This window comes from Gekko japonicus, unplaced genomic scaffold (genome assembly GCF_001447785.1).
Source record: "Gekko japonicus isolate JY-2015 unplaced genomic scaffold, Gekko_japonicus_V1.1 scaffold1062, whole genome shotgun sequence".
NCBI classification, from domain to species: Eukaryota; Metazoa; Chordata; class Lepidosauria; order Squamata; family Gekkonidae; genus Gekko; species Gekko japonicus.
The window spans coordinates 1-14,665 of NW_015160242.1; the positions used below are offsets into that span (position 1 = coordinate 1).

The 14,665-nt window shown below is 42.7% G+C and overlaps 1 protein-coding gene across 1 annotated transcript in view; it reads right to left on the bottom strand.

Annotated features, from left to right (window-relative positions):
- Positions 1 to 119: 119 nt before the first annotated feature.
- The window catches only part of LUZP2 (leucine zipper protein 2), a 276,776-nt gene continuing 262,230 nt past the window's right edge, over positions 120 to 14,665 (bottom strand). The window contains exons 8-9 of the mRNA XM_015413447.1: positions 2,978 to 3,058; positions 120 to 311 (exon numbers count right to left, since the gene is read on the bottom strand). Of these exons, the coding sequence (XP_015268933.1) occupies positions 207 to 311; positions 2,978 to 3,058 (186 nt within the window). The 3' untranslated portion in view covers positions 120 to 206. The remainder of the gene's footprint in view (positions 312 to 2,977; positions 3,059 to 14,665) is intronic.

The window sequence follows — 14,665 nt, forward strand, 5'->3', positions numbered from 1 at the left end:
TTTTTTTTCAAACATCCATTTCTGTTGGATTATTGCTGAAAGATACTAATCAATCTATTTCAGAAATCTCTAGACTAATTTACAAACATCCATAAAATAGTGAAAAAATTGCATGCTTTAGAAACCTGGTATGTTTTCATGCCTCTGGACTAAAAAGATGAAGACGATAGCAAATGAAGAACATTTTAAAGATAGCAGGATGATGTTTAATTCGTCTTTTCCTTGACTTTAGCTCGTTCATCAGGGTTGCTTTCTTTTCTCTCCACTGATTTTTTAATCCCAGGTTTAATCCATGGAGGACTGTGTGACTTCTGTTGACAGAGGAAGAAAAACCCTATCAGCATTAAGAAATGTATTATTTTATAATTAATTTTAACTTCTGTACTTTGTTTTATATTATTGGTCTTAAAAACTGTGTGTGTAAAGAAATGTACTGTTTTCGGAGAAAAAAACAATGAAAATAATAGTTGGGGGTAATCCAGTCATCCTTTTCAATTTCTTATTAGGATCCTTTATTTCAACACCATCAGTGTGCCTCATACTGTCAAGAGCAAAAGATAGTCTCTACCCTGAGCACTTTATAAAATTCAGCACAGGGGTGACTTGTCAGGGCAGACAGGAAACAATAAGGTACAAATGTTGTGTTACAATTGAACTGCTCATTTTATGCTTGAAAATAGAATGTCATAATAATCTTGTAAAATGTTGCATGGATGTGACTGTAACTACTTCTGTTTTGTCCTCTGAGATTCTGTTCAACAGTGATCTTTACTTTTGTTCAGACTATAAAGTTGCTAGCCAACCTTTCCGAGGGTCCTTTAGTGAGTAATACAAGGTCCAGGGAAACCAGGATAAAATCTTAAATGCAGCCAGAAAACACACTGGATGTCCTTTGGTCATTTATTTTCACTGAATGAATATGATCAGCACACATTTGCACAAATGCATGTTATGTAGAAACATTAATCAGGAAGTCAGGAATAACTGTAATTCTCTATCAATTGATAGCAAACCTCCTCCCCACCAAGGCTTGCAATCACAAAACTCATGAAACAAACACCTGCAACCATTATAGATAATTTTTGATTAGATGATTATTAGTACACCTGTCGCTTATTTTTATAGCTATATTGTATTGATTTCTATTTAAAATTAATTATTGCACAATCATTTAAATATTAATGGAATGATAGAGCATGTATTAAAGTAACCATTACAATACTTTAACTTCAATATACTCAGTCTTAATGGTTCCAGCCCACTTGCGGGGGAGGGTCTGCTTGCAGGCGAGGGTGGGATAGAAATCCCATTGTCCCGAGGACAGGACTCCCAACCCCCCCAAGGCAAGAGAAGACCATCCCCCCGAGGAGTTGGGATGACGTACCGCGGTGCCCCCAGTACTCACCAGGGTGACCGGCCAGGCAACGGGAGATGTGGGGGGTGCGGGAAGGGCTGAGACGCCGCTCCCTTCCCCCCCCTGCATGGAAGGAGCCCATGGCAGCAGGGAGGGAGTTGGCAACGAGGCTTCGGAGCCGCACAGGGGGAGGGACAAGGGCGGTGGGATGGGAGGCGCAAGAGCCCACCCACGAGACCGAGCGAGGCGACCCAGAGCGGACAGACCGGAAGGAGCTGGAGCCACACCCTGTGGGCCGCATCGGCGGCTTTGTAACGGGGCGGGGCCAAGGGAGGAGAGCAGCACAGGGAAGAGCAAGGCATACTGGGAACCAGGGAGAGGGGATATAAGGGAGGAAGAGGAGGAGGTCGGGGATGACTCCTGGAGGAAGAGTTGACCCAGAAAGAGAGAGCGCTTCTTCCAGCAGGGACGGGTAGGTGGGGAAGGTGACGTAACCTCCCTCCCCCGATGAATATGATCAGCACACATTTGCACAACGTTAATCAGGAAGCCAGGAATAACTGTAGTTCTCTATCAATTGATAGCAAACAACCTCCTCCCCACCAAGGCTTGCTATCACAAAACTCATGAAACAAATACCTGCAACCACTATAGATAATTTTTGAGTAGGTGATTATTAGTACACCTGTCACATTTTTATAGCTATATTGTATTAATTTCTATTTAAAATTAATTATTGCACAAACATTTAAATATAAATGGAATGATAGAGCATGTATTAAAGTAACCATTACAATACTTTAACTTCAATATACTCAGTCCTATTGGTTCCAGCCCACTTGCGGGGGAGGGCCTGCTTGCAGGGGAGGGTGGAATAGAAATCCCATGAAATAAATAAATAAGACAAATCTCTCATCACGAATGTCTAAATCTGTCCCAGTGGAATAAGTACCTCGGGACACTAATAAGCAATCCTTCTACAGCTCATTGTCCTCAATGGATTTTAAAAGGGTGTTAGGACTACACTATTAATTTTAGAGGAGTGTTTAGTGAGTTAATACAAAGATAAAATTATACTTTATTGGAAACAAAAAACTCAGCTGACATACATGTCTCCCTAAAATCTGCTGTTCCAGAATTAGAAAATAGCCAAAGAAATGAAACTTAATATTTGATAGTCAGGTCATAGGGATGCCAGCCTCCAGGTAGGACCTGGGGATCCCCCCAGAATTACAGCTCTTTCCCAGGCTACAGAGATCAGTTCCCCTGGAGAAAATGGATGCTTTGGAGGGTGGACTCTATGGCATTGTATTCCACTGAGGTCCCTGTCCTCTCTAGGATTAGGGATGCCAGCCTCCAGGTGGGACCTGGGGATCCCCTGGGGTTACAGCTCATCTCCAGGCTACAGAGAACAGTTTCCCTGAAGAAAATGTGTGCTTTGAAAGGTGGACTGTATGGCATTGTACTCCACTGAGGTCCCCGTCCTCCCCAGGCCCCACCCCCACATCTCCAGGAGTTTCCCAACCTGGATCTAGCAACCCTAATCCCCCATCCCCTGCCAGTGGCCAGGAGGGGGCTAGCAACCCTAGGTCTGAATTTGTTAAAAACCAACAAGAATAATACCTGAACATTTGGGTCTGTTTCTGCCAGTGTCAGCTGCAGAGAGCTTGAATTGTTTCGGTTTCCTAAACAAGCTTTGCGTACCTGAAAGGGAAAGGACCAGAATCATACAACTGGTTCACAGTTTGACTCTCCATTTAGCAAAGTCGTGAGATGAACACCTTGCATTAGAGACCCCAAGTTCCTTTATCAAAACTAACATCTGCATGCTACAACATGTCTACTCCTGTGTCATACTGGAAGGGAAAACACATGAATGCAAAAAGCAGGCATGATATGTCAGGGGGAAGGAATTGACTACAGCACTAGGATACAGGTTCCACTATTGTGCATACTAGCACCTTCCCTTTAAATATTATAGAAAAGATGCAGCTGACACACTGGAGTAATGGAAATGCTGGAACACGTTATCTCCTCTAAGTGTAAAGTGGCCCTAATTCATAATTAAAGTAATGGAAGTTCTCTATGTGTCATAATTAAAGTAATGGAAATTCTATATGGCAAATAAACATGAAATCTCTCAGACAGGAAAAGAGTCTTTAATTATACTCCTTAAAAAGTCTAATCTGAACGTATTACTTCATGTTATTTAACAGAAGTAAATCACTGTTTAGCTTTCTAGGATAAAGACTTAATTGGCAATTAACTGCTGTGCAGGAAAAAACTCAGACTTGGTGTCAGTGGTAAAAGGTGGTAGAATTTCTCACAGTTTTGTTTTTAACTGAGTCAAATATATTTTTGAGAAATCATTTGATTCGAAAGATAATTTAGAAAGACATTTGGAATGTGTGTGTGTGTATCACAAATTAGCAGCTGTCTAGACAGGTCAACATATTTTTAGATATAGGCTTGGATCCGGACTGATGCTTCCATAAGTGCAAGGGCTTCTACACATGGAGCATGATTTCCCTCCCCCATCCTGCAGCAGCTTGTACCCCTCCCTCCAGTCCTGGGGAAGAGAAGAATGGGGAAAATCATGCTGCATGTATGAAAATACTTGTGCTTGTGGAAACATTCATCTGGATCACATCCCTGTGGTACTATTTTCAAGCAGAACAATTTATAATTCATCATCATCTATATAGCTAACTAGGAATAAGGCCCATTGTGGAAATAAATACAACGAGCTCTAGAAAGAGGCTCTGGGAGAGTTCCAAGGCCTTGAGCACTCAGTGTCAATTTGCTGTGGTGACCTCCTCAAACCCCACCCTCTCCAGGCTCCACCCCTGAAATCCCCAGGAATTTCCCAACCTGGAGTTGGCAACCCCATCCCCTTCTCAGCTAACCATCAACCTACTATTATTTGCCCCTCTGACTGCAGCTGATGTCTGCCCTCCCTCCTTGAGATCAGTTGTAATTCTGAGTGATCTCCAGCCCTCACCTGGAGTTTTGCAACAATGGTTCCCCCGGAGAAATGAAGACTGAGGGACAGACAGTAGGTTGGCTGTTTGGTTAGAAAGAGAGAGGGAAGCAGGAAAAGGGGAGAGGCTGTGGGGTCTTTCAGGACAGGGAAATGGAAATAGTGTGGGAGGGGAAATGAGATACCTCCTGCAAGTACTTGAAGGTTTGTACTTAGTCCATATTATAATAATAGGATGGATCCAGTGGGTACATTCCTCTAACAGTGGCATCTTCTCCCATTGTAAGGATCTAAATACCTCCTATGTTACAACTACATTTGTTTCTCGCAAAATTAAATGCTATATATTTGCAAGCTAAACCAAGCTAGCTGGATCTCGTCAGATCTCGGAAGCTAAGCAGGGTCGGCTCTGGCTAGGATATGGATGGGAGGCTTCCAAGGAATACTAGGGTTGTGACATGGAGGCAGGTAATGGCAAACCATCTCTGAATGTCTCATGCCTTGAAAACCCTATGGGATTGCCATAAATCACATAAATGACTTTATGACAAAAAACAAAAACAAAAAACTCTAGGTTTCCACAACCTGGAGCTTGGAGATCATATCAGACACCTATACCATCAGAACTGGGTTGTCATTGGCCACAGTACAAGCAGAAGTGGTGCAAAGAGTAAATAAAAGGAAATCAGGTATCCAGGCTCTGTAATTAATTTCATTTTTCTTTCTAATTGTAGAGCCAGTGTGGTATAAGTTATCTACATGGCATATGTTCTGCTTTTGGCACATGGTCCTCTTCCCGGAATATTTCCAAGGTTTCTCACTGTGGTCTATAGCAACCTGCCAGAACTATAGGCAGCTGCTGTGCAGATAGTATTTTACATTTTATGCTGGCAGCAGCTATCATTAAACTTCCAAACTATTAAAAAAAACCTAGTTAATATTGCATTGGGAGACACTGCGGGGTGTGGGGGGGAGGGAGAGAAACAGCCTTCATTGTAGACCTGAGTCTTCGGCATGTAAATATTCTTCCCTTTTAGACAGCAGCCTTCTTGTCTTGTGCTAATAGAGCAGTGGTTGTCATAGAAATAAGATAATATCATTGCCATCCTAAAAAGAGTTACATGCTTCTAAGCCTATTGGTATCAATTGACTTAGAAGGATGTAACTCTGTTTAGGATTGCACTGTCTGAAAATAAAACTATTTGATGAAGAGGAACTGTATAAATAACAAGGAAGGATGAAAGTTTGTTTGCATAGGTAATATGTGACATAAGCCACATTGTTTTGCACAGAGTACTGTGTGCACAGAGCAAAATCCTCTTCTTCTCTCAGCATGGTATTGCATAGGCACATACTACAAGGTTACAAGGAACTGGTTACTGTGGCGACAAGCACTGGGCACTGACAACCTGTCATCCACACAAGCTGTGTTTCCTTAACAACAACAAACTATCAGAATCAAATGGCACCTAATAACAAAAAACCAGCCCCCCCAACCCACAAAACAAGAACAAAAATATCAACTCAAACTACTACTATTTGTGAGACACTGATATTTTCCCCAGAAGACTGGAGTGATCACAGTCTTGGATCAGATATGCACTGAGTCCTTTCCCATGAGGATGGCGCAAGAGTAGAAACCATTCTGCTTAGATGAGGTTTAAGCTATATTGAATCCTGATATTTTCTATGGAAAGCTGCTGCAACTAACAATGCTGAATGATCATTAAGTTGCACATATATAATACCTTGTTGGATCAGTCAAACACACACTCCCTTCTAGTGTAGGACTTGCAGTGCAATCTGATGTAGTTACTTCACTTATGGATATTTGCACTGCATGGGTGTTATTCCAAACAAATCTTAAGAACAGAATCAACTAATGTGATTTTAGATTAAGAGTTACTTTTATTGTTATTTTGGACTCTGGTATGTTTGCAGTAGTTTTGGCCTAGCATTGCCTCTTTGGAGCACATAGGAATACCATGGCAGTTGTTGTTGTTCAGTCGCACAGTCGAGTCCGACTTTTCACGACCCCATGGACCAGCTCCCGCCATGGCAGTACATTGGGTTTAATTTTCAGTCTGGATACTTTCACTTCTGCTGCTTCAAGTAAGTATCCTGGATCCTCCTTATGTCTAACTGTATCCAATTTGATGCGCTCTGGTTACAAATAAATGACTGGATGCACAAAACTTTGTTTGTACTCACAGTAAAAAAGTAAATGTGTCCGCATAGACAGAAGCTTGCTTAATTGCAGAGAACTGTTTGCAAAGAATATAAAGAGCAGCAGTGAAATTGACACAATTTTTCCCCACCTCTGAAGTGATACAGAAAGGACCCTCACAGTGAAATGGATAACAGGCATCCTTGTCACTTTAGCCTCTATAATGAAGGGATCTTTTCTGATTCAGAGATGGAAGGGAATTATTTTAATTTCATCATTGATGTTTGTAACTTTGTTAGCAGAGAGTAGATGTTATCCACAGAGTGGTGTCTAAGGCTGCACAAAGCAGTGATTTTCATTCCAGGAACTTTTACTACAAGTCTAAAGAAGCTTCTTCATGGTGGAAATGAAATAAACAAGGATTTGAAGCTGTTTGAGCTGTCTGTTGTAGGATCTGGGGCAAAGTCTCAGTCTCTGCCTCTGGTCTCTCTGCTTTCCTACTGATGGACCCAATTTGCTAGCAGACAAGTGTACATTCCTGGAAAATGAAATTGCTCATGCCACAATACAGAATAGCAATAATAATAAACTCAAACATGGAAGTAGTGAAAAAAATGTCACAAAATAGAAACAATGTGCACCCCTCCAAAAAAAAAGAGAAAAAAAAGCAAAACCCAGAACAATCTCATCTGATGGAAACATCAGCAATCTCTTTTGGATGGACGCTTCCCTGTCACACACAGACCTACTGGGTCACCCTCTGTCTTCTCCCTATTCAGTCTTCCAATGAGGGGGAAATCTATGGGATACAGTCATTCCTGGGTATAAGCTCTATAGGCAGGGCAGGGAGAGATGGGTTGGGAGAGGTGTTGCATTGTACATCAAAGAGGGCATAGAATCAAATATGTTAGAAAACACCAAGGGAATTAACTCCCCAACAGAAGCTATACGGGTGGAAATACTAGAGCCTGAGGGTTACTTAAAAGTGGGGGTGTACTATCGCCCATCTGATCAAACCCTTGATGCTGATCTTGAGATGGAGAAGAAAATAAGGAAGGTGACTAAAGCAGATAATGTTATTATACTTGGAGACTTCAACTACCCTGACATTGACTGGGTAAACATGTTCTCAAGTCATGCTGTATAAATGAGATTCCGAGACATAAATAACTGTACACTAGAACAGTTGGTCACAGAGGTGTTCTGAGTGGGTCTCAAGACCTGATGAGAGATGTACAGCTTGTTACACCAACTGAGAACAGTGACCACAATGCTATTAAGTTCAGCATTCAGGTCAATAGAAGGTTACACCTAAAGCTCAAAACTGTCACATTTGATTTCAAAAGAGGGAACTTTACAAAAATGAGGGAGATAGTAAAAAGGAAGCTGAAGGGGAAACACAAAAGAATCAAATCCCTAGAGGATGCGTGGAAGCTATTTAAAACCACATTAATTGAAGACCAAATAGAATGCATTCCATAGGTTAGAAAAGGCACTGACAAATCTAAAAGAAGGCCTATGTGGTTAACAACGCAAGTCAAGGAAGCTATAAAAAGTAAAGAGGCTTCTTTTAAAAAGTGGAAGGTCTGCCCCAGTGAATTGAACAGGAGGGACCACAGGCTCTAACCAAAGAAATGTAAGTTAATAATTAGGCATGCAAAAAGAGATGTTGAGGAGCATGTTGCTAAAAGCATTAAGACAAACAATAAATATATTAACTATATCCAGAGAAGAAAACCTGCCAGAGAAGCAGATTGATTTTTGATGACAAAAGAATAAAGGGATTGCTAAAGGAAAATGGAAAAATGGCAGAGGAAGTTCATGTATAGAAAAAATGCTTTCTACTTTCTATATCCACATGCCTTCTCCTGTGATGTCTTTCTGATAACATGCTGTGTCTTGTTTCCTGTTGCAAGCCAAATGTTGGGGCCACATGGCCTCCATAGCCATGGCATAAACCCACATTCTTTCACACTTTCATGCCGAAAGCCAGACCTCATGGCTACACTTTCTGCCCCACATGAGAATAGTCACATATGCCATGAAGTACCTAGAAACTAGGTCAATTGCTTGCAGGAAGGGCTCCAAACGTCTAGCCTATCCCCACATGCAACTATGACAACCAACAATTGGGCACACCCATGCCCAGTCGCAATTGGATAATAGCCACATCTAATTTGTGACTGGAATTGGACTATAATTGTTTTGATTCCTATGGGAATGAGCTTCTTGCTCTTGCTCTGCTCTTAGCTCTCCCTTCTTGTCATTGTCTGTTTATTGCACCTGGAAATGCTGTCTCTTGGAAGACAAAGAGCTGCTTTGTGAACTGGAGCACATGGGTGCAAGGATGGGATTTCTCTTCAAAATCCCTTGGTATCTAATTGGACTGTATACCTTGGACACTCTTGGAATATGGACACTTCACTGGTAACTATGAATATCTTTACTGTGTAGTTAAGGCACAGAGCCATAGGTTTTCCTTGTTTTCAGTAATCTCTTATATAGTCTGTTTTGCTATGCTCTGTACTGAATAAAAATTATTCTTATTTCTAATGGGTCTCTGATGTAGTAACTTGCATTCTAAGTCTAAATCTTATAGCCTAACGCTCCCCACACATGCTACCTTGGTAAAAAGTGTGCATCTCTAGATTGAGTTGCTAGTGTGTTAAATCCCAGATGCTAACTAAGGGTTTGGAATCTCTCCCTTAGGAAAGGCAGGGACTAGTGAAAAGAGGTTCTGGTGGCACATTGTTCTGAAACCAGAGATGGTATAACCATCTCATGGTTTGTTGTTTAATGTACTGAAAAAGTACAGGATTCCCTCCCATTCCTGGACTGGCCTGGGTGGGCAAATACCTGTACAGTTCAATGACTTTTCTTCTTCTTCTATGTTCATTGTACAAAGTGTGGGGCATGTACCTATGCCTATTGTCAGGAATGGAGTCTGAAGAACTGAGCCAAATAGAGGTGAACAAATAGTTCTTCAATTCATATTTGTTTTAATAGTGCTATTAAAACCGGAGTCCATTCAGGTCAGATTTTGATTAGTTCTTATCTCAATCCTGGACTTTTATTAAAATGTAATTTAGTTTATGCATTCCGTAATGCCACTGTGAAGAGCAACAGGCAATGCAGTATTATTATAGTTTAAGAATATGCAGAACAAACACCTGGATATTTATAGGCCCACATTTAACTGAACATGAAGAATCAACACAAATTAAAACAAAGATACTATTGTTTCTACCAGGACTATTATTTAATCTCTAACTTTTACTGCAAGCTCTTATTGTATGTGTGTGTAGGTATAATTGTAATTCAGGGAGTGAATAAGTTAAGCCTCCAACAGTATAAAAATATATTTAATTACCACTGCATGGTCTGGCAAAACTGATTTAACAGAACAAATGGACTATAAATTGTTAAAGCCAAACAAGAGGTTTTTAGAGTATTTTTATTAGGTAGTATCCATCACTTTGGGGGGCAGCTATATTGCTAGAACACCTGGTGAAAACAAAAGCGCTCATAAATGTGCCTCAGTATTATTAGAACACTGAGTAGTAGCCACAATAACAGCTTTTGGTAAATCTAGAGGACCATGCTCTACTTATGAATATCATTTTAGCACAGTGAATATACAGGTATTACATGGACACCCACCCCCAGTCTATAGATTTATAACCTCCTTTCCCTGATATGTACCCAGGGCTCCCCACAAAGGCAAAAGAGTTGTTAGCACTGCCCAGAGACCAGCAAGAGACCAGACCAGCAGACCAGAGGGGGACTCCCTGTTGCTGCTTCTGCTTTGAGTACACTGCTCTGTGGCTCCTTGCAGCTTAGTGCCAGAAAGCAGCTGTCCCTTCTCCCACCTTCTCCAAACCTGGGGCCCCATTTCCAGCCCACACTTTGGAAACACCCACACCCTCCCCAGTGTGGTGGAGTGCAATGTGAGCCACACCCACACCCATAAGGCCACAAATCCTCCTCCATCCTCCAAAGACACCTGCAAAGAGTACACCCCACTATGTTGCCACCAGGGGAAAGAGGGGCACCCAGTGGGAGGGAGAAGAGGCCCACTCCCTCTCAACAGGGAGAAGCGGAGGGGAAACAGGAGACCCCTCCAAGAAAGACTCCCCATGCTTGGGTGGGATATTAAGGCAGGCCACCCTTCAAGAGATCATTTCCCCAGGGTATGCCAACAGTGCTATCCAGAAGGGCTACGTGGAGGGCCCAGGAAGCAGTCACTCACCTTGTTGGTGAGATGATTGCCGTGGACGGCCAACCCTTCTCCATAGTGGAGGACATAGCATTTTTGCCTGCTGCTGCACCACCTCACAGGTTTGTTCAGGTCTGATCAGAAGTAAGTTTCCTTTTGTTCAATTGAGCTTACTTCCAGGAAAGTATTCTTGGGACATTCTTTAGTACATTCAATTAATGATTTGGGTTTTTTTTTTATTTAGAGTCTAAATGTGTGTGTATGTATTTAGTAGATGTGTATCTCAGGTATCACTGAGGGCCTTTCAGAACCACTGCATTTTCTAGTTATGATGGGAAACCTGTAAAGATTGGGGGAAGGAAGTTAACCATTTGGTAGGAGCAGCTAAGAAGCTTATCCATAGGTCCCCAGGAACTGTGTTTCTGCTAGTGCAGGTTCACATGTCAGCAGACTTCATAACCTGGACACTGTGTTTCTGCTAGTGCAGGTTCACATGTCAGCATACTTCATAACCTGGACAGATTATTGAGGGGGGTGATCCTTCAAGTACTTGAAACTAAGACATTTAGAATTTTAAAGGTCAAGACCAGCAGTTTAAATTGGTCCACAAACTGGGAGCCAGTGAGATTGATGAAGCTCTAGTCATGTGTTTTCATTGTGGTTGGCTCCCTGTCAGAGACCTCACTGACAAATTCTGTATCAACGGGTGTTTCTAGACAGTCTTCAAAGGCAGCCACACAAAGAGCTTTTTACAACCATCTAGTTTGGAACTTACCAAAGCATTAATTGGTCTGCTTTCTCCAGGAATGGGAATAGTTAACAAACAAGCCTGACCTAATAACAGGCAACCATGCCCCACTCTTCTACCTGTTTATCTAGGGAGAGTGATGAACCCAGGAGTATAGCCAGGAACCTTGAGCTTTTAGATGGTGTGGAGAAATGATGTCCCAGGACCCCAGTTGCTTTCAAGGTGGGAGTTCAGTAGCTCTGAGTCATCCCAATTCACTACCTCGTGTCACCCCTCACATTCCTGGTTTAACCCTTTCCCCAGTATGCCACCACCAGCAAGCCATTTTCTCTGGAGGACTTGCACCCCAGCTCCCTCTGCCATGAAATCACTTTAAGGCTCCACTCTAAGTTGCTTTCTCCACCTCCACTTTGGCTACCATGGGAATGTGTAATCACACTTTCATATGTCGAGAGAGGATAAGCTGTACTCTCCCTTGGCAAACATGGTTGAGTCAGGTGTGGTTCTGGGGAACTGTTATGTATTGAACCTAAGCCATCCCTGAATGTGGAACTTGAACTAGGTGAGCTTGCTCCCCGAGAACACTAGCTGACCATGATCCTGGAAGTGACCTATAGATAAGCAATGTAATGTCAACAGCCTATCTTAGGGAGTGGGTGTGTTTGGGGTGTGGTGTTTGCATGCTTTATAAGCAGAGCTCAAACCCTGCTGGGTGTCCTTGTTGGGTTCCTGAAATCACTAAATAAACTAGAGCTGATCACTGCAATGCATCCAGAACCCAGTATTTAACATTGGCGATGAGGATGGGATCCTGTTGAGCCAGCCCAGTGCCCACCAGCACCGCACTGCACACTGAGCTGCAGTGCCACATGCATCACATCACTCCTGGGACCGCGGCTGCCACTCTAGGACACTTCGACACGTTTGACGTCACTGAGGAAGACTGGGATTCTTACATCTCCCAGTTCAATTCTTCCTAGAGTCTTCAGAGATCAAGGAGGAGGAAAAGAAGCACACCACCCTCTTCCAAGTCTGTGGACACTTGACCTTCGAGATCACTCGCTGATTGCTCCCATGGAACTCAAGAACACCGAATATAAGATGATTTTGGATTGGCTGAAGGAGCACTTCTCAGAGAAGCCATCCGTCATCACTGCCTGCCATGCATTCCACACCAGGAACCAGGCCCCGAATGAATAAATCACAGCCTATGTTACAGCGCTCCAATGGATCAGAAGACACTGAAGCAGAGGGCATCCATCTGGCCCCAGACAAGGTGCGTGTCATTGTTGACTTTCCTGTGCCAACCTCCAAGTTGGAACTCCAGGCCTTCTTGGGGCTTCTGAATTTTATCACTCCTTCTTGCCCCACAAAGCTGCACTCACGGAACCACTTCACCACCTCCTTGCTGGGGCCAGAAGCAAGCCACCATGTTCTGGGCCATCAAAGAGCTGCTCACCTCCAATGCCATCCTGGCCCACTTCAACGAGACACAGCCTGTCATCCTTGCATGTGATGCTTCCCTGTATGGTGTCAGAGCCATCCTTGGACACCAGCTACCGGATGGCCGGGAGGTCCCTGTGGTTTATTACTTCCGCACCCTATCTTCAGCCAAGCGCAACTATGCACAAATTGACATGGAGGCACTGGCTATCATCGCAGGGGAGAAGAAACTCCATGACTACCTCTATGGATGGCCATTCAGCATCATTACAGACCATAAGCCCCTGCTTGGTCTGTGAGGAACTTTTCCAGTGGTCCTGCCTGGGTTCCCGCCAAAGTCATCAGAGTTACTAGCCTCTGTCATATGAGGTATTGACCAATGATGGTCAGGTTCTCCGTAGACACATAGACCAGCTCCACTGCCGTCTACTTCCAGTTGACCCGGAGTTAGCTTGCAGGAGTGTGGTAGGGTGGCAATTAATAGTTTAACATTTAGACAAGTTAGCATGCATGAGACTCATGTTTGCAACTTTTTGTTTCAAATGCATTCTAGTTACTTACAGTGTGGCCTTAACTGAGGACTGGTTTAGAATTCTCTTGTAGAATTGTGTTTTATTTTTTCTCACTTATGCCCTGCCTGTTCATGTATCCCATATTATTTGCTGTAGCCATACAATATCCATGACTTTTTCACATGAATTCATGTATCATACATCTGTTTCAACCTGTAGTTTGAAATTTGCTTTTGTAGTATATTTTGCAATAGTGCCTTCCAGTAAACCACTTAATTCATATCAGTAATGTATTGGATTATTTGTTTTCCTGCTGGCAGTTGTGTACCATCTGGATGTTAAGAACCTGTAAGAACAGAGGCCTCCAGCTTAAGGGGACCAAATAAACAGTTTCTAGCATCCGAATCATAAAGGTTTAATAAAAGAATAAAGTATAAACACAAAATTTCTCTAGGGAGAAGAACCGAACAAAGAAGGAAAACAAATTAGGAAAATGCATTCTGTCTCCCACAGTTCTAAACTTGTTCCTAACAGATTTTAAATAAGGACAGACACTTTTTTGGTGAAGGTGCAAGAACTCAGAAAAGTTCAATTTCCTTAATTCTCAGAGTTGATGCTTCTTCCATTCTCCAGGTTACTGAGGTGTTACTTTTGCCATCTTCTGTGTTCCTCTGCTACTAACCTAACTGAGGTGTTACTTTTGCCATCTCCTATGTGCCTCTGCTACCAGCCTATCTGGATCACTGAAGGCTGTACGACTCTTAAATGGAGGGATGAGTCCCCCCCTTCTCTTAGAATGCCTGTGAGCTTGTAACAGTCATTCTTTTGCCTCAAAGCTTGGGTATCACACAGACCTTTTTACAGCAAACCATGATGGGAACTACTTTTGGGGTTCACAGCGGTTCTCCAAGATGGAATACTATCAAAAACATACAAACAAAGTGCTTCCAAAACTACCTCACAGTTCCACTACTAGTAAGTAGTTTATTACTACATCACATCACTCCTGGGACCGCGGCTGCTACTCTAGGATACTTTGACACATTTGACGCCACTGAGAAAGACTGGGAATCTTACATCTCCCGGTTCAATTCTTCCTAGAGTCCTAACTGCCATCAAGTAATAGCTGACTTATGGCAACCCCATAGGGTTTTCAAGGTAAGAGACAACCAGACATGGTTTGCCATTGCCTCTGCGTAGAGACCCTGGACTTCCTTGGTGTCTCCCATCCAAGTACTAAACAGG